The sequence below is a fragment of the Orcinus orca genome, chromosome 12 (assembly GCF_937001465.1).
Source record: "Orcinus orca chromosome 12, mOrcOrc1.1, whole genome shotgun sequence".
NCBI lineage: Eukaryota > Metazoa > Chordata > Mammalia > Artiodactyla > Delphinidae > Orcinus > Orcinus orca.
This window is the reverse complement of record NC_064570.1, coordinates 35,524,354-35,545,569: the sequence shown is the minus strand read 5'-3', so window position 1 is coordinate 35,545,569 and position 21,216 is coordinate 35,524,354. Positions and strand designations below refer to the sequence as shown.

At 34.4% G+C, this 21,216-nt stretch overlaps 1 protein-coding gene across 6 annotated transcripts in view; it reads left to right on the top strand.

Annotated features, from left to right (window-relative positions):
- TRMT11 (tRNA methyltransferase 11 homolog) overlaps positions 1–21,216 on the top strand; it is a 60,850-nt gene that overhangs the window by 11,970 nt on the left and 27,664 nt on the right. For 3 of the 6 annotated variants that reach the window (XR_004477467.2, XR_004477466.2, XM_004263851.3), the window contains exons 2-9: positions 2,603–2,668; positions 4,293–4,366; positions 7,603–7,684; positions 7,772–7,864; positions 8,099–8,233; positions 9,231–9,387; positions 16,709–16,789; positions 20,019–20,183. Coding sequence is in view for 4 of the 6 variants with exons in the window: in XM_004263851.3 (XP_004263899.1) it covers positions 2,603–2,668; positions 4,293–4,366; positions 7,603–7,684; positions 7,772–7,864; positions 8,099–8,233; positions 9,231–9,387; positions 16,709–16,789; positions 20,019–20,183 (853 nt within the window). In the remaining 2 variants the exon portion in view is untranslated. Of the gene's footprint in view, positions 1–2,602; positions 2,669–4,292; positions 4,367–4,738; positions 4,805–7,602; positions 7,685–7,771; positions 7,865–8,098; positions 8,234–9,230; positions 9,388–16,708; positions 16,790–20,018; positions 20,184–21,216 lie in introns of those variants that run through there. The other 3 variants (XM_033407771.2, XM_033407776.2, XM_033407743.2) reach the window with 3 other exon arrangements.

Genomic DNA, 21,216 nt, shown 5'->3' with positions numbered 1-21,216 from the left:
TTAAGGAAACATTCCCATTTACCATTGCAACAAAAAGAATAAAATACCTAGGAATAAACCTACCTAAGGAGGCAAAAGACCTGTATGCAGAAAACTATAAGACACTGATGAAAGAAATTAAAGATGATACAAACAGATGGAGAGATATACCATGTTTTTGGATTGGAAGAATCAGTATTGTGAAAATGACTCTACTACCCACAGCAATCTACAGATTCAATGCAATCCCTATCAAACTACCAAAGGCATTTTTCACAGAACTAGAACAAAAAATTTCACAACTTGTATGGAAACACAAAAGACCCCGAATAGCCAAGGCAATCTTGAGAAAGAAAAATGGAGCTGGAGGAATCAGGCTCCCTGACTTCAGACTATACTGCAAAGCTACAGTAATCCAGACAGTATGGTACTGGTACAGAAACAGAAATATAGATCAATGGAACAGGATAGAAAGCCCAGCGATAAACCCACACACATATGGTCATCTTATCTTTGATAAAGGAGGCAAGAATATACAATGGAGAAAAGACAGCCTCTTCAATAAGTGGTGCTGGGAAAACTGGAGAGCTACATGTAAAAGAATGAAATTAGAATGCCACCTGACAGCATACACAAAAATAAACTCAAAATGGATTAAAGACCTAAATGTAAGTCCAGACAGTATAAAACTCTTAGAGGATAACATAGGCAGAACTTCATGACATAGATCACGGGAAGATCCTTTTTGACGCACCTCCTAGAGAAATGGAAATAAAAACAAACATAAACAAATGGGACCTAATGAAACTTAAAAGCTTTTGCACAGCAAAGGAAACCATAAACAAGACAAGAAGACAACCCTCAGAATGGGAGAAAATATTTACAAACGAAGCAACTGACAAAGGATTAATCTCCAAAATATACCAGCAGCTCATGCAGCTCAATATCAGAAAAACAAACAACCCAATCCAAAAATGGGCAGAAGACCTAAATAGACATTTCTCCAAAGAAGATATACAGACTGCCAACAAACACATGAAAGGATGCTCAACATCACTAATCATTAGCGAAATGCAAGTCAAAACTACAATGAGGTATCACTCAACACCGGTCAGAATGGCCATCATCAAAAAATCTACAAACAGTAAATGCTGGAGAGGGTGTGGAGAAAAGGGAACCCTCTTGCACTGTTGGTGGGAATGTAAATTGATTCAGCCACTATGGAGAACAGTATGGAGGTTCCTTAGAAAACTAAAAATAGAACTACCATACAACCCAGCAATCCCACTACTGGGCATATACCCTGAGAAAACCATAATTCAAAACGAATCATGTACCACAATGTTCATTGCAGCTCTATTTACAATAGCCAGGAAATGGAAAAAACCTAAGTGTCCATCAACAGATGAATGGATAAAGAAGATGTGGCACATATATACAATGGAATATTACTCACCCATAAAAAGAAAGAAAATTGAGTTACTTGTTGTGACATGGATGGACCTAGAGTCTCATAGAGAGTTAAGTAAGTCAGAAAGGGAAAAATACCGTATGCTAACACATATATATGGAATCTAAAAAAAAAAAAGTTCTGAAGAACCTAGGGGCAGGACAGGAATAAAGACGCAGACGTAGAGAATGGAAGTGAGGACACGGGGAGGGGGAGGGCTATGCTGGGACCAAGTGATAGAGTGGCATGGACATATATAGACTACCAAATGTAAAATAGATAGCTAGTGGGAAGCAGCTGCATAGCACAGGGAGATCAGCTCTGTGCTTTGTGTCCACCTAGAATGGTGGGATAGGGAGGGTGGGAGGGAGATGCAAGAAAGAGGGGATATGGGGATATATGTATATGTATAGCTGATTCACTTTGTTATACAGCAGAAACTAACACACCATTTTAAAGCAATTACACTCCAATAAAGATGTTAAAAAAAAAAGTATTTTGGCCACATATACTCTAAGAAGCCATAAAATTTTTCACGTCTCTGAGTATAGTAATGCTACTTTAAAGAAGCAATCTCAAATGGAAAAATCCATATATTTGTGAAAATAAGTATTTAGCTTTGTTTTAAACTGATAAAGTTGAAAACACCTAAATGTCCAACATAAAGTGTATTGTTTCCTACTGAAAAATTTGCAGTCCTGATGCCAAGGAAGAAAATGTTTATGATATTAATATTCAAAGGGAAAACACAGGGATCCTAAACATCATTACAAACATGTTATTTCTTTTCTGAACATCCTCAAATTATCTAATTTATTTGTATTGATCCATTGTCAGATTTACTAATCTATTGTTTTTGTAATCTGCTTTTTCCTTTTAAAACTCAGTGCATTTTCTCAAAGTTTTTTGACAACGCTTTTTTGTTTTTTTCTAAAATTTCTCCGAAATTACTTACCATGATTGTGACTGTAAAATTTTTTTAGAACCCAGAGTTGTAATTTGTCTGGTATTGACATTTAAACACCTTAAGTAGATAATCTGCTCTTTGTGTGTGTGTGTGTGTGTGTGTGTGTGTGTGTGTGTGTGTCTTTGTGTGTGTGTTATAACTGCATCTTAATAGACTTTAAGTTCCCTGTGTTAAAATGTATTCTCTCTCTGATATTTTCAATATAGGAAATAAAGTCTCTGCTTTCACTTTTTGGAGGTCAGTTCACCAATAGTCAGGAAACTTATGGAAAGGTAAGTTGAATTTGTATTTTTCATTAGACCATATGTAGTATCCTTATAAATAGAACCTTGAATTTAAAGAGAAGAGCTCAAAATCTTAAATTTATATTTTTTTGGTTACCTGTGTCTGTTTTTAGGGGCAATTGAATAAAAAGGATATTTGGGAGAAATTTTGGTTTTGGAAAGTTAGATTTATTTCCAGTATTCACTTATTTTATTAGTTTTTAAATTGTAGTTCAACAGTTATACCATAATTTATATCTGTTGCTTCATTGGAAAAAGGGCTGTCTTCTATTGATGAGGTATAATTAGAGTTTAGAATTTAGCTGAATTTCAGGCTTATATTGGTACTCATTTTAAAATTTGTAATTGTGCATGTGTGAAATTGTGAGTTTATTTATATATTTTGTATTTGATGGTTTATCAGTGTATTAGAGGAGTTTGGAAAATAGAAAAAGAAAAAATCATTCACAGTTCTTCTTCCTTGACGTGACTTATAATTTGGGGATACTGCCTTCTAGTCTTTTTTCATATACATTTTTTCCGCTCAGTGGTAATGCTACCAGTGAACTTCTGCATTTCTTTTTCATTTGATAGCATTAATGTAGGCACATATTTCTGCATAGCTTTCATTACTAACAGGGATGTGTAATATTTTCCATCGATTAGCTCTACCATAATTTATCTAATGATTTCATTTCATTCAGGTTGCTTTTAAATTTTTCCTAATAAAAATAATACTGAGATGACCATCTTTTTTCCTGTTTGGATTATTTTGAATTTTTCTGTAGGGTAGTGTGAATATTGGAATAAAGGCTGGGTGTGGCAGGGAGGACTTTTCACAAAAGATGAGAGAACTTAATTTGAAAGTCCCCTGGTGTTGGACTTGTACTCCTGAATGAATTTCACTTATTGAGGGAGGAGGGAAAGAGGGAGAGTGTGGATATAATTGGGTGAGGGTGTTAAACTGAGGTTAGGATCCTGCTACATTTTGCTGCATTCTGGCAAGTGGCTATCTGGGTGGAGCACAGAAGTGCCTATAATCTTGGGTATTAAAACCCACTGATGCACTTGGAAGTTTTTTCCTTAGATAAAATAATAAAAATAAATGATAATTTAATAATATACTGTATAGTTTTCCATCATAGTTATTGCAGAGACAATAACTATGTTTCCCACCCCCTCGGGTGGCCACAACTACCTAGAAAAAAAGGGATCATTCAAAGAAATACATTACTTAGTAGTTAAAAATAAAATAGCTGCGTTATAAGAAATAATTAGCAACAATAAAAAATTCTGAAATTATATTTTGGGGTAAAATACTCATTAATTCTTGATCAAACTATATAAGAGCAAATACAAAATTAACCTGAAGTTTAAATATCCTTAAATTTGCTGATGTTTTCATTTATACAGTCATTTATAAAAGTGTTCTGATACTGTACTGTATTATCTTAACAGGTTACCTATTAAAATAATTCATTTATTTATTTTTTATCTATTGGAGCAATTTTTATTTTGGTTAGTGTCAAATCAGATATTCTTACATAAAAGTAGCAGATAGGAATCTCTCCTTATTGACTTCTTAAACGAAAGCATATGAGGCCATAAAACCATATATTGTTGTTTCTTTCAGTCTCCTTTTTGGATTCTTAGCATTCCCTCTGAAGATATTGCCAGAAACTTAATGAAACGGACAGTGTGTGCCAAGTAAGAAAAACTTATAGTGTCCTCCTGCATGAGTGTAAACCAGACTTCTCATAACTACTCTGTCCTACTTTTTGCTTATGTTGGCAGAAGGTAGAAGGGGGTTGATTGTTTGGGGAGCTCAGCTTAGCTTGTAGTTACATGTATTTGCCACTGGATGGTGGTAGGAGAACAGAGGAGAGTTATCTGCTGAAACTGAGGTTGAGAGAATTTCAGTGGTGAAATGCAGAAACGCTTGCTTTAGAATAATTTTTTTAAACTTCTACATTAAGCAAGCATATGGTATAAGATGTAAATGCTATGTTATTACATAGGATAAATGCCACATTTAATTATAACCAAAGTATTGAAAACCTAAAAATGTTTTTCTTATAGATGGTTTTTAGTTAGATGAACAGATTGGTGAAGTGTAAGATGACAAAAAATGAGGACTACCATAAAGTATGTTTTCTGTTTTATTTGTTAGAGGAACTCTGATTATCATATCTTGATATGGATTAATATAATGATGTCTTCCTTATTTATCCTGCCTGAGTGTTTTCTAGCTTTTATCATTAGTATCTGTTCTTTTTTCATTTCTTTTCTTTCTTTCATTTTTTTTATTGTTGGAAAATTCTATCTTTGGGTTTGAAAATTAAACTGCATTTTTAGCTACCATTTTAAGAACTGAACAACTTATCCTTGAATTGCTTTTTTTTTTACATGCTCCCCCATCCCCAAACATTTCTGAAAACTTCTTTTTGCTTAGAAATTATAATATTTAATAATGCAGTGCAAATAAGAATTTACATATATCTAGTTTTGTTAGCATGGTTAGCAATACTTTATAGCATAGTATGTCATTGCTATATTATTGAATAGACTACAACCCCCATATTAGATTTATCCTATTGAAAACTAGCTGCAGTACTAAATCTAATCTCATAAATTGAGGCTTGTTGATGGGTCTTAGTCAATAAAAATGACTAGAAAGCAGAAACAGAACTAAGAAACACATCCGTTGAATAATTATTACTCTACATTAGCGTATTAAAATTTATGGCTCTAAGAGGTGTTTGAATTCCAAAGATAAAGCTTATAGGTTTAAAATAGCTACTTGAGAACCAGAACTTGTATACTTCCTTCAAAGCTCATATCTTCTGATGAATATATTTGAGTAATGGTACAATAAATAGTTGTGTAATAGTTGTATAACATTATGAAATAATGTCCCTAGCTGCTTTTTAGTGTCTGTATATTTTACATAGCTGAGGTTATACCTTAAGTGATAACTAAGTAAGAACAGTATTACTGCAGAGGCCTTATCTCGATAAATTTAATAGAAATGGGGGAATTCATTTTCAGAGGATAAAATTTACAGTTCTAATTGTAGCATTAATTGTTCTGGAGCTAATAGACTTTTAGAACAGTGCATTCAAAGCTAACTTCAGATTTTTTTGTGGTACAATAGGGATTGAAAGTTCATTTTATTTGACTTATTTTTAACATGGACTATTTTGAACATATCACAAGCAGTGATATATAACAAACACCGAGGTACCTACCTTGTTAGATCTCAACATTTTGAGATATTTGCCACAGCTTTTTTTTTTTTTAAAGAAATAAACCATGACAGGAACCATTGGTGCTCCTTGTGTATCTTTCCCCATTCTATTACCCTTCTTCCCTCAAAGCATAGTTTCTTAAAGCATTTTTATTTGTCAGAAAGGTTTCATTATTACTGCTATAATCAGTGAAATATTTTAGGTCATATTGATATTATATTAGTAAGTTGACATCCATGCTTATTTATATAGCACCCATGAGATGTGGCAATTCATATAAGTTTTATAATCTCTGAAATAGGGATCATAATAGTGCAGTCATATATATGAAAACCGTTTACTCCGAAATCTAAATCACAAAGGGTGTTACTCCAGTGTTCCAATTATAACTGAAGCTTATGATGTTATATATCTAATATTTTTATTTTGCCATTTAAATATAAATTTATTAATGTTATATAAATTCTTTCTGAAAGAGAGGATAGGGAGTATTATTTCATTTTTACTGATTCTAGGTTATCACTACAAGCATTAGTTCCTATAAATTACTGTATAATGGTTCATTAGGGATAATTATGATTTATGGAATTGTCTGTGCCTTTCCTGAATGGCCTGGAGTTCCTGTCTTTTTGCATATTTATATCTGAGAAGCAGTGTATAGATTCTGGAGTCAGATGGATTGGGTTTGAATCTTAGCTTCACCAATTGCTATATGACCTGAGAGAGTTATTTAATCTTTCTGTGCCTCAGTTTCCTCATTGGTTAAATGGATGATGATACTGGCAGCTACCTAATAGGATTCCTGTGAGGAATATGTGAATTAATATTAAGTGGCTTTAGAACAGTCCCTGGTACTTTGAGTTATATTGTTAGCTCTTAGTTAGCTAAGTAAGGGTAGTATTACTGTAGAGGCCCTCTTTCTATAATTCATTACAAGGGAAAGGAGGAATTCATTTTCAGAAGATAGTATACTCAGTCCTAACGGCAGCATTACTTACAATCATAAAGTAGTTGAATTCAGATGCACAAAATTGTACTAATATATAGATCAAGTTTCATTACAACTAATTCTAAGAATTGTTTCATTGATTACAATGAAATTTTGCTTAATTTTTTATGTTCCTTGATAGACGCTTGAGAATTTTTTGTAGTAAGAATTTTGTTTTTGTAATAGTCATAAAAGTAATTATTACTAAATGTTATTAAATAATGGCTAAATATTAATGGTAACATTTTTATCTGGTCATTTTTCCTTTTGTTTTATTCAGAAGACAGTGGGAATGATTGAATTTCCTGCACCTTTATTACTGTTTCACTAAAATCGCAAGTCATTTTATGGAATCATTTGTGTTCTAGTTAAAAAATGATGAAGTGATAACACAACATTGTAAATCAACTATACTCCAATAAAAATTTTTTAAAAATGATGAAATGATTATGATGAAAACTTCAAAAAATCTTGACTTATAAATCCTCCTTATTTGTGTAAAGTTCAACTTCTGTGTTAATTTAGACTTAAGCTATATTTGTTCCCAGGATGTGTATTTCTCATTTATAGCTTAGAAAACATAGGCAATAATTGTTTTAGTGGAGCAAGCATAAAGAACCAGTGAAATAATTGTTACATATTACTGTATGAACTCTTTTTTTTTTTTTTTTTTTTACTGAGGTTAATGTCAATCATTTATTTCCTAGGTCTATATTTGAACTGTGGGGTCATGGAAAGTCTCCAGAGGAGCTATATAGTTCTTTGAGAAACTACCCTGTGGAGAAGATGGTGCGTAGTGAAATGTGGTTTTCTGTAAGCATATCTGTAGATACTGTAGATTACTAAGCTTAAAGAATTTATCTGCTCTTATTTTAGGTTCCATTTCTGCATTCAGATTCTACATATAAAATAAAGATTCACACATTTAATAAAACGTTGACACAAGAAGAAAAAATCAAACGGATAGATGTAAGTGAATTTAGCAAAAACCAAAAACCTATGAGATTAATGTAATATAGCCACTGTTGATATATAATATCCGCAATGCTAAGTGCTTCTTTTGTACCACATTATGTGCTAAGTACTTTTCATGTTTTGTCTTATTTAGTGCTGATACCAGACTTACAAGATTGGTATTATTATATAAGCACTATGTTTTCTTTTAAATTTTTATAGGACATTGGAATTACTTTTATTTTTTAGGCCCTTGAATTTCTGCCATTTGAAGGAAAAGTGAATTTAAAGAAGCCACAACATATATTCTCTATTTTGGAGGATTATGGTTTGGACCCAAACTGCATCCCTGAGAATCCACATAATATCTATTTTGGTAGATGGGTAAGCAAGTGTTCTTTTTACCTATTCTATGAAACAGAAACAGAATCAGGGACATAGAGAATAGACTGGTGGTTGCCAAGGGGGAGAGGGGAGGGAGAGGGTAGGAGTGGGAGTTTGGGATTAGCAGATACAAACTGGTATATATAGAATGGATAAACAACAAGGTCCTACTGTATGGCACAGGGAACTATATTCAATATCCTGTGATAAACTATAATGGAAAAGAATATGAAAAAGAATGTATATATATGTATAACTGAGTCACTTTGCTGTACAGCGGTAATTAACATTGTAATTCAACTATACTTCAATAAAAAATTGAAAAAAAAGAAAAAATTCTAAGTGGTAGGCCTTTGTATTTGACTCTATATGTAAAACTTTAAAGGAGCTGAAGAGTCAGAACTACTGTATGAATTAAAATCAGTGGAAAATATGTGGTTGTGTGTTTTGTTTTTCCAGAGATTCTGATGAAATGCAAGAGGATTGTTAGATATGGGGCCCAGGTAGGAGGTCATGTACCTGGAAGTCTTAAGACCCATCGGAAAGTGTGAACTGCTTTTTTAATAAAGCAGAGAAAAGGCAGAGTGCTGTGATAGCAGGATTCTCATTTGTGGAGCTCTCTGATCTAGGTTTCCATTCTGAAGAGAAATGAAATTACTGCAGAGCAGTTCTGCCCACTTCCCTGAGGCAGGAAGCTGTGGCTTATGTTACAGAATATTGTTATTTAGGAGAAAAAAAGAGGTGGCTAGAGCTCACCACCAAGCCCTGGAATAATTGCATTCAAATTCAATTCAAATTTGCTTTGAAAAGCAAAAGTAAATGGGAACACACTAAGAAATAAAGGTATTTGTCCATAACTGCCTTAATCACATATTTATGTGAAGCGGTGGTAAATGGAAAGAAGTTCTCATTATCAAGATACTATGGGTTTATTGTGAATAATTATCTTAAATCTGTTCTGTACATTTACACAAATTGAAAATTATCTCTAATCTAGATTGCAGATGGGCAGAGAGAGCTTATTGAGTCATACAGTGTCAAAAAGAGACACTTTATTGGAAATACAAGCATGGATGCTGGTTTATCATTCATCATGGCCAACCATGGAAAAGTGAAAGAAAATGATATTGTATTTGATCCATTTGTTGGAACAGGTATTTTAATTTAATTGTTAAACTAGTGTAGAGATGTTGCTTGTTTATATTAGTCAAGGTCTTAGTAATAGTTTTGCTAAAAGATAAAATAATCCTTTATTTATCATTAGATAAGAGACAACCACGTATTTGTATAGTAGCCAATATTTAACACTTTTGCCACTTCCAAAGAGGATGCTGAAAGAATTTTGTGGGGTTTATTTCCCCAAGTAAACCACTAAGGGGAGTATACCATACATTGTAGAAATGTTGTAAAGCTATATAGTTTATTTAAATAGGAAAACTCTTACTATACTTCAGTTAAAAAAAAAAAAAAGGAAAACTCTTGGGGGGAAGAAAGACTTGAGTGACAGAATTTTAAAAAGTATTCATCTTTTAAAATTGATAATTATATACTTACATGGAAAAAAAATGTGCCTTTGGTTTGTGGAGGTTCATATGTGAAGTTTGAAAATAAGAAAAGTGACTAAGTATCAATGGACTAGAGCTTGGCTGCTGAGGCTATGACCTGGGTTCTGTATGCACTTGATTGGATGTCCTCATAATTAACTTTGTGTGGAAGTCCTAAAAGTCCAAGTTTATTTCATCTGACTCTGAAGACATTTTCCTGCTTCAACCCATTTTTTTTAATCTTGCCTATACTTAGGGAGTACTCACATTTAGGTTCATCTGGCTAAATTCATTATGATTCAGATCGTTTAGGAACAAATTATGCGTGGTTGGAGTTTCTCCCTGTAGTGGTCTTTCCCCATCAGAAACTCATTAGAAACTCATCAGAAACTTTGTAAGCAGTGGTGATGCAGTAGCTACTATTTGTTGAATAGTAAACATGTCAGGTACTAGCTATGCACTCTAATGTTACTATCTAATTTAATTCTTACAACTACTGAAATTGAGATACTTAAAAAAATCTTCCTGAGATTATGGCACAGACAGAGGTTAAGTGACTTGGTCAAGGTTATACAGTGTAGAAATCTCGTGAGATTCAAACTCAAGCAGTCTAACTCCAGAGCTCGTGCTCTTTACTATCATAATGCTGCCTCTCTCAGCCTTAGGATCTGCCAGCCAGCTATTGTACCATAAACTAACTTGAGGAATACAATCCCATGTCATTAGGAGCAAATAGAATCAAGGTCAAGAGATTCTAACTGGTGGAATTATTTCCTGTGTTGTTGAATTAATCTTAGTGAGTCTCTCTTCTGCTATTCCACCATTGTCTTCATATATCCCACCCCCAACATACTACTATACCTATTCCTTTCTTTCCTATCCTCATTATCCTGAGTGCCTCCCCAACTTTTTCAACTTTACAGGAAATAATGCCAAACTGATAGAAAAGTTACAAGATTAAAAATAGAAGAAAGAACACATACATATCCTTGACCCAGAGTAGACTGTTGTTAAAATTTGGCATCATTTGCTTTATCATTTATTTTCTCATTATGTTTATATACAAGTAAGTTGCATCCATTACATCCCTTTACCTCTCAAAGACTTGGAATATGTTTCTTAAGAATAAGGATATTCTCGGGCTTCCCTGGTGGCACAGTGGTTGAGAGTCCACCTGCCGATGCAGGGGACGCGGGTTCGTGCCCCGGTCCGGGAAGATCCCACATGCCGCGGAGCGGCTGGGCCCGTGAGCCGTGGCCGCTGAGCCTGCGCGTTCGGAGCCTGTGCTCCACAGCGGGAGAGGCCACAACAGTGAGAGGCCCGCGGACCGCAAAAAAAAAAAAAGAATAAGGATATTCTCTTACATAACCACAGTATAGTTTTCAGTGTTAGTAAATGTACTATTAATACAGTAGTTTAGTGTTTGTATTCCATTTTTGGTAATTGACCCACTGATGTCCCTTTATACCATCTGTTTTCCTTTCCAGGTATTGTATTTTGTTGTTAACATTTCTTTGATCCCTTGATGCGGAGTATATCCAGAATCTTACTTTTTCTTTTATAAAACTTACAATTTTGAAGAATACTATCCCTCCTCTCTTTATTTTTTATCCAGAATGTTCCTTATTTTGAGTCAACCAACCATATACATATTTTAGAAATTGTGAGTTTTCACATATACTACAAATTCTGGTCTAACCGTACAGATTTCTTTTTTTTTTTTCCACTTAACTTCACTTAGTATTTCTTAGAAATCACTTCCTTTAGTTCATAGAGATTATCTTCGTTCTTTTTTATAGTTGTACTCCATGGGTTTATGTACTGTAATTTAGTCAAACCATCACCTAAACTTGGATATAGGTAGTTTCCCATATTTCACAGTTACAAATAATGCTTGCAATGAATAATCTGTACATATATACTTTCACAGTGTTGGAAGTATAGCTCCAGGGTAAATTCCTAGAATTAGGATTGCTGGGTTGAAGAATGTAAGCGTATGTAGTTTTGTTAAATGTGGCCAAATTACTCTCCATTATACCATCTTGCCTTCTCGCCAGCAATATATAAGCCCCTGTTCCCTCACAGCCTCACCAGCGGAGTATATTGTCAGGCTTTTGAAATTTGCCAGTTTGTTGGGTGAAAATATTATCTCAGTGAAGTGTTCATTTGTATTTCTCTTACGAGTGAAATCTAATCACTTTTTCTATTTTAAGGTCCAGTTTTATAACGTTTTTGGAATTATCTCCAAATCTTTTGCCTATTTTTCTGTAGACTTTTTGATTCCCCCCCCTTATTTTAAAAAATACTTTATATTTTAGTCACTCTCCCCCTTTTTTCCTGTTTTATGTATATAAATATGTAAAATATTTTCTCCCAGTTTGCCCTTTATGTTTTGACTTTGCATGTAATTGTTTTTTTGCCAGGCAAAAACTTTCCCGCTACATCCAATTTGTAGAGGAATTCAGCTCTGTTTTCTGGTACTTTAGTAGTTTTGATTTTTTTCCTTTTAGATCTCGAATGCATTTGGAGTTTATTTTCTTGTATGCCGTGAGGAATTGATTTAATTTATCTTTTTCCAAATGGTAACCCTCTATTAATTCTTAATCTTGTTCTTGGACTTCTAAAACCTTTTCCTGTGAAGTGATTCTTTGAGATACCTACATGTACGTGTTTAGTATGCACACATACACATAGACCAGACCATAAAGTTTAAAAATAGTTACCGGTATGGGTAAAATTTCCTTCCTTTGATGTAGACGAGGCTGGGCATATTATGAAATGCTAACTTCCATAGCAGTCAAGGTGTTGACTATTTTTAGTGTGGTAAGGGGTGAGCAGACCTGCCCCTAATTTGCTTTAAGGCTGCTCCTTAGGGTGGGTAGCATATCTTGGTCATTTGACTGTTTATACTGTATAGGACAATTAATGGAAAATTAATTGCAATATGTAGGACAGTTAATGGAAAATTGCAAAAGGGAGATCTTTGCAAAGATGCTGCTAAAATACATTTCATAATTTGTGTTTGTTGTTTAAGCATAGCTTTAAGACTTTAGCTAGTTTTTGGTGCTTTTGTTTTATAACTGGTAATGGCTAATAATTGAGAATAGGCACAGTTCTTAAGCAGTTTGTCCTCTTTACTGGACCTTTTGTCTCTTCGATGGGTAGTACCTTCTGAAGGATTGGAGAAATAAGTAGCCTTGTGCCCTCCTCCATGGTCGTAGTTTTTCATAAGTATTGGATGATATTCTTTTCCTTTTTTAGTATTTTTGTTTTAATTCAAATGTATGATATCCCTTTTCCATTCTAAAGGTACAAAATAGATGTTTATTAGTTTCCTGAAGGCTTTACCCACAGACTACTTATGGCTTGTGATGTTCTCAAGGTTATAGAGTAGGTTAGAAAGCTTCTGGGAAGTTGAAAGGAGAGATATAATCTTTTCCTCCCTAAATACCTTTCCTTTTCCTTTTAGACAGTCTGTTCTCTTGTCTAGAATGACATTATGAGCTACAGAAACACACTTTCATTTCCATTTTAGCAAATACATTGATTCTCATTATAGTAAGATTTATTTTAAGTTGTACATCTCCATTTTCTCAAGGGGGAAGATGTATATCGTGGGTAAGCTGTCAGTAATTAGGAAGTACTGCTGTTCTAATATGAACATTGCTAAAGGAATGGTCAGCATGCATAAGTTGAATACCTATAATGGCACAGGCCTGCCTGTGATGTGATACAAGACTCGTGAATTGTATACAACTCTTATTAACTGAGTGTGCAGCCTTACTTAATTTAATTTGTTTAATAACAAATTTTACTTTTGTGTATCTAATTAGTAGGCTAATGAATATTTACTTCAATTGCTGCTGACCCTAAAGGAAGTTATATAGTATAGCGTACCATAAGAGCAAAGAGAGTGAGTTTTAAATCCTTACTCTGTCAGTTACTATATGACTTTGAGCAAGATGCTTTACTTGTCTGGGCCTCAATTCCATCATTTGTGAAATGGTAATAAGTAATATATTGTGAGGTTAAATGAGGTAATATATGTATATGAAATTCTTAGGAAATTGTATGATGGATGGAAGACAGTCAATTAACCATACTGTTGATCATTTTTAAATTATTTTGTTAAGCACTTAGATACCTTTTTGGTGAAAGATGTTAGATATAGCTAATATTGAATGGTGATGATGAACAATTTGGCCATGAATTCATTTTCTAGTTCCTTCTTTGGCTGATTTCCAAGATATTCATAATTTGCAACTATTGGCAAATTATGGCAGCAGGCAAGGTAATTGAGGGTTAAAATTGTAAACTTCTAATTCTTTGTTCATAATGAAAATAATTGGCACAAGTGTGTGCTGATGTCTGTAGGTGCAGTGATGTAGCTCTGCAGCCCCAGCTCTGATTGCTTTTCCCTTTCCCCTCTCTCAAATGAGTCTACTCCTTTAGTAGTTGAGAATATACCCAGGAGACTACTGTGTACTCCTTGCCTGTTCTACCTTCAAGTGGCTCATAGGTTTAAGGAAAGGAGTAAAACTTTGAAATTTTGTCATTGCAGACGATAGACATGGGAGCAAGGTGTTGAGAAGCCCACTGTCTACCTCTGAGAGGAGACTATGAGGAGGAAAAGAGAAAGTTAGCAGACAGATAATGGATCTCTGTAGGTCTTTGTGAGAATCTCTGCTTCCCATTTTATCCACAACTCTTTGTAGACCCCTTTTCCTGAGTCTCATAGTTTGGTATAATCTCTGTTTTCTGGCAATATCCTTTTGCCTAAGCTGCTAGTTTAATTTATGAGTTGTTTTTGTTTGTTTGTTTTTATTAAGGATTACATAGGGGACATAGTATTACAATTTTTCTTCCTTTTCTTTTGGCAAAACCAAAGCCCAGTTCTCATTTTCACCTTTTTATAAGGCTTTCCACTTAAATCTCTACAGATGAAACTCATAAATTTGTTTCTATATCATAATTCAGTTATTGTGTCCTTTTACCTGTAAGATATTACCCTAACCTTAAACTGGTTACTATTTAGGTAATAAGACATTAAAATACTGATTTGCTAGTCTAGATCACATATGTGGTATTTTTACACTTGATAGCTAATAAGAAATCGGGTGAGTCATGTTATCTGCCCCCTCAACACTTCACCCCCTCCTTTTTTATCACCCCTTCTTCCACCAAAAAGCTTCCAGGGAAACTCCAACTGAGGTATAACTAAACGTGAAAATGCTTCAATTTAATTAAAAAAATAACTAGATGATTAACAGTGATTACCCAGTGACCAGTTCAGAGAAGCTAATTTATATTGATTTTATTTGAAACTTGAAAAGCTTTTAAAGGGCACAAAGTTAACTAACAGATGTAGTCTAACAGATTATTCATCTCCTTTCAGCAGTGTACTCTAAATTGGGTCTTCTCAAAACTCACTCTAACCAAATGGATAAGGTTCTGTTTAAGGAACACAGGAAAGCTTTTCTGTTCCCCTTGACAACTAGTTCTTCTAGGTGAGTATCTGCCTTAATTGGCAGAATTGTAGTAATTCCTCTAATATGGGTGAAGTGATTTTTGTATTTCAAGTCATTACTAAATATAGTACCTTTCCTAAATATGGACTGTTCCATTTATAGGCTAAGAATTATGAGGGCTTACTTAACCTTACCTCCTCAAACAAATGCTTTTTGTAGTTAGTATGAGGGAACCTAGGTTTTGGTTTCTGCTGTACTTTTAGTCTTCCATTTCTCTTATTCATGGCTCCATTAGGTAGTAGTTATAATATTTTTCATTGAGCAAAGTATTTTTAAGTACATGTTACCAAACTATGTTTTAAATGGCTATGGAAGGAACACATTCATTTATAGACCTTGACCCTCTGGAGGCACTACCCATCTTAATTTTAGAGATTACATTTCAAAAGGATATAATGGAAAGAGCCCTAGTTATTTCCCCATATCCAAGTTTGTGCATAGGCTAAGAATATTTTTCTGTATATTTCTGATTTCAGTTTGGCTGACAGATAGTTCTGCAGTATAACTATTAGGACTTACCCAAGTACTAAGAACATTTTTAATTTGGATAATTAAAAAAGTGAAGTTCATTGAAAAGAACAATTATTAAGATATTTAACTTTGTGAATTTTTATTCTTAAACAATTTAAAAATATTATACCTTTTAGTTTAAAGGATTTCATTAATTTTTAATCTTTATAAGGATGTTCCTTCATATGTGAACTGGTCACACCTACCAAATTACTTAGTCTAGTCAAATCGTGTTAGGACATCTGTTCTTTCTTTGTTCACAGCACTAAGTAAACAGAAAATTCATTGTATTAACTATTTTTGTGTATGTCTGATAACAGTTATTCAGAAATTTGTATCTACAGTTTAAAATCAGATAATTACCTCACTGACAATAGGAGTAACTGTTTGTTGTCCTCATATTTTAAGTTTTGTAAGAATTAATCTCTTATATATTAATTATGCCCTCTTTAAGTTATTTGAAACTCTGACTTGAGTGAGAATTAAGCCCAATTGTCAGACTTATTTATTGGCAGCTCTTTGTGTAGCAGCCTTGTATGTTCATTGTAAGAAAGGAGCAAGATGCTTTTGTATAGACTTCTCAAAATAAGATGAAAATGTTTAAATACACATTATTTTGACCAAGAAAAGGATAATTTTCCCAGAGTAGTGCTGTTTAAAGTAATAATGCCAGGGCATATATTAATTCCCTGCTTTGTGACCAGTGTGATGAGCACAGCTTAGGGGGTTGTTTTTTCAGTTCTGAAGCCTACTAAATATGGCCGGAACCAATGTCATTCTAGGGTACTCTGCCTACAGCTGGTTTGTAAGAATTTGGATCAGATTAAATAGGGGAAGAAATAAGAGTCTGGGACTTTCTGGTTAACAGATCACAATTGTGTGATTTTTTTCAGGTGGCCTTCTGATAGCATCTGCTCATTTTGGTGCATATGTATATGGGACAGACATAGACTACAACACCGTTCATGGCTTGGGTGAGTAGTGGTTCTAGACAGTGTTACAGTCTTTGCTCTTGTACCAAATGTGCCTTTAAGATACTTAAATAGTTATATATGGCATTATACATCTATTTTTAATGTTAAAGTGTTGTGATATAGTTTTAGTTATTCTTACAACAATAAGACTTCATTGGGTATCTGCTTTTTATGAAGTGATCCAGTGTGAGCAAAATGACCCCCGGGGAAACACAAAGATGAGTAGGAAAAATCCCTCCTCTCAGAGCTATTTTTGGTCTTAGATTTTTAAAAAGTAGGCAATCAATAAGGTTGTAAAACTTTTGGGTTGGGAAGGAAGTGGGAGAGGGACTAGTCATTTTTAATTAGCATATTCATGTTAGTGAAACAGAGTTTCTACTTAACAATTATCACCGTTCTTTTATTCAGCAGTCATATGTGTATACTCTAATTTCTAGTCCTTGAGTACCATACATGTTTTTAATTTCATAACTGACCGAAACATCTTTGAGACAGTTAAGGTGATAGTAATAGTAAAGATTCTGCATTAGACTGAGGGTAATTTGAGATAAGCATCTGCTTGCTTTTGAGGCAATTTTGGAAAATACTTTAAAATCTAGAAGCTTTGCTAATGAAGTGTGATTGGATGAAATTGAATCAAACTGAAAATATTTCTTCATAGCTGAATAGTATTAAAAATGTAAAGTTTCTTTGAAATTGTAGTTATGCTGGTATTTCATTGTTGTAACTAGAATCAGCCTATAAAACATGCTTTTCCTCTTACTCACCCAGTGTAAATTATTATATAGGTGAGAATTTATTAGACTTTATTTTCTTTTGCTTAAGTAATTTGATATATTGTATTTGATGAACTGTCTTTTTTCCTACCTTGCTATAAAGAATTTAGTACTATAAGGAGAATGAGTAACATTTTATAAAGTTCACCTAAATGGGCTAACCAGAAAAAGATAGTCTTTGTCTGCAGTATGTTAGAGTAGACAAAGTGCTAAGAAGAATTATTCCTGTTTGCTTTTAGTAGAAGCAGTATGTTTGCTTTAAGGATATTGTCCTATATAATTCATTTGAATTTTTATTTATTAGAGTTATGTTTAAAAGTTATGTGATAACCTTTCAGTCTACTTGGGTAGAATTCTGACTGAGGTAGAGTTTCCTCAGAGCTTATCCAAGATGCTGTTAGATATGCCCTCTGCTTCCTATGCTTCTAATCTCTTACTATACTCTCAAATACTTCCAAGTTTCTTCTATTTTAAAAATACAGAACTTTTTCTATCAATTCTATAGGGACCCTCCTAGCTACTACTTTGTTTTCCTCTTCCTTTTACCAAAGTGTTTCTTTTTCTTTTTTTAAGAGATTGAGTTTTTAAAATTAATTAATTTATTTATTTATTTATTTATGGCTGTGTTGGGTCTTCGTTGCTGCGCTCAGGCTTTCTCTAGATGTGGCGAGCGGGGGCTACTCTTCGTTGTGGTGCGCGGGCTTCTCATTGCAGTGGCTTCTCTGTGGCGGAGCATGGGCTCTAGGCACGTGGGCTTCACTAGTTGTGGCGCGTGGTCTCCGTAGTTGTGGCTCGCAGGCTCTAAAACGCAGGCTCAGTAGTTGTGGTGCATGGGCTTAGTTGCTCCCCGGCATGTGGGATCTTCCAAGACCAGGGCTCAAACCCATGTACCCTGCATTGGCAGACGGATTCTTAATCACTGCACCACCAGGGAAGTCCCCAAAGTGCTTCTTTCATTTTTTTAAAATAAATTTATTTATTTTTAGCGGTGTTGGGTCTTCGTTCCTGCATGTGGGCTTTCTCTCTAGCTGTGACGAGAGGGGGCTCCTCCCTGTTGCGGTGCATGGGCTTCTCACTGCAGTGGCTTCTCTTGTTGCGGAGCACGGGCTCTAGGCGTGAGGGCTTCAGTAGTTGTGGCTCATGGGATCTAGAGCGCAGGCTCAGTAGTTGTGGCACATGGGCTTAGTTTCTCCACAGCATGTGGGATCTTCCTGGACCAGGGCTCAAACCGTGTCCCTTGCATTGGCAGGCGGATTCTTAACCACTGTGCCACCAGGGAAGTCCCCCAAAGTGCTTCTTAAAAAGACTAGTTTATTTGCTATTCCTCTTCTTCATCTCTAACTGCCTTCTGCCTGTTATTTTTCAGCTTGCATGCCTACTGAAAAATCTTACTAAGGCCACAGATCTACAGTATTTGGCAGTGTTGACCTTCATAAAGCAGCCCTTGGTTTCCTAGACAGTGGCTTCATTGGGTGGTACTCTGATTTCTTTGTTTTGATCTCAGTCTCCTGAAGGCCCTGCAGTTTTCTTCAATGTCTGTTTATATGTTGCTTTTCTCCAGGCATCTCTTGTTGACCCCTTTTATCACACTACATATTGTGCAGAGTCATGTCATTCTTCTTTTGCTTTTTAAGTTTTGTTTTTATTGTGAAGTAGATCATAATACAGAAGAGTTTATTAAAATAACAAGAGTAATTATCGAACATTTATGTAATTGCCACCTAGGTTAATCAGAAATATCATTCATTCTTACAGATTTAACTTAAGTTTATATACTGACATCTCTCAGGTATATGTATTCTGGCCCCTACCTACCTGCTGAATATCTCTTTCTGAAGCTTCTGTAGGTACCTCAAGGTATATCAAGATTGATGTATCTCAAATGAATCTCATCTTCTTTCCTAGATTTTCTTTTCCTCTTGGTTTCTCAGATCTTAATTGATGGTATCATCATCCACTCATGTCTCCTAAACTAAAACTTTTGAACTTCTTCCTTGAGTCCCCCACTTTAACACTTCATCTCTTGTGTTCTCGTTTTACCTCCTCTGTCCATGGTCACAGCTCCTGCATTTCCCAAGTTAGCTCTCTTCATTTCTGTTCCATTTATCTAATTCGTCAGTGTTTCTACACTGCTAGAGGAAAGGGACCATGTTCTGTTTAACTCTGTGTCTTTATTAGTACGCTTTGAATGCATTAATTATTGAATGAGTGTTTTAAGGCAGTTTTATGTGAAAGGATAGTTAGACATCAGTACAGTTTACTTTTTGAAACATTTTTTACAATAAGTTAAAATAAAAATAATTGTTCCTTGTATAAATAAAATTAAGATTTGAAATGAAAGCAAGTTTTATTTGATTAAATATAGGTTTAGATAAGTTAAACGTTACTTTTAGCCAAATGACGAGGTAAGAATGTTGTTTGTTAGTTCTGTCTTCCTTTTTCTTTCCCTTCAGGAAAGGCTAGTAGGAAAAACCAGAAATGGAGAGGACCAGATGAAAACATTAGGGCAAATCTTCGTCAATATGGTTTAGAGAAGTATTACCTTGATGTCCTGGTTTCAGATGCATCTAAACCTTCTTGGAGGAAGGGCACATACTTTGATGCAATCATCACTGATCGTAAGTTTATTTTTATACAAAAGTAGGAGTAGGATTAGGTTCCTAAAGTCATTTACATTTAAATTACAAAATTTATCAGTACAACAAAGAAAGCCAACTTGTATTAGTATTCCCCTCACCCCTGACTTCTTCACATAGTGAGAAGGAAAAAATTATGAATGTAGGGCAGGACACCAATTTAAGTAAGTGGTTTTGATTTTTTAAACTATATGTATTAACTTGTCATCCCTTTTTCTCTTCGGCTTATTTTTTAAGACATAAATTTGTTTTTATATTTGTTTTATATTTGACCGTAATTGGTTATTAGTGTAGCAACTGGAGCCAAAATGTCATTTGCAATTATGGTATCACATTTGAAGAAGAAAGTTTCAGATATCTCCCATTTCTCTATGTGTAAGCTTTTATATTTTGTTGTTGTTGTTGTGCCCGTTGTAACTGGCATCTCCTTTATAGAGTTAAAAGAAATTTGGGTGTGACCCACTGTGCTTGTGAACCCACTGAGCTTCAAGAATGTGCATGAGAACTTGTTTTCTCATGCCATGTGAGTTCTTGGGCTTTTCAGGCATCCTATCTAAGAATAAATCTACCTTTTCTATAGTATTTGGCAGTAAATCTGTATATAGTGGCATATAGTATCTCAACCCTTCCATCTCAGACCTTTTCAGTTCTTTGGTAACTTAGATATTTTCAAATCTAACAAAAGAAAAATTAGCAAGTATGAATATACTTTTGAAAATTGAGTGACTTTTTATTAATAATCTACTTTATTATTTGCTCTCACTCTCTATGTGTATGTATAAAAATACGTAATTTTTTTCCTGATCAATTGAGAGTAAGTTGTATACATCATGGCCCTTCACCGCCCCCCCATACTCCAGTGTATATTTCCTAAGAATAGGGATAGTCTCTTAGATAGCCAAAGTACAGTTACCAATTTCAGTGAATCGCTAATTCTTTAATCTGTAGTTTCTCATCCAGTTTTGTCAATTGACCCAGTAACATCCTTTATAGCATGTTTTTCCCTGAAGTGCAG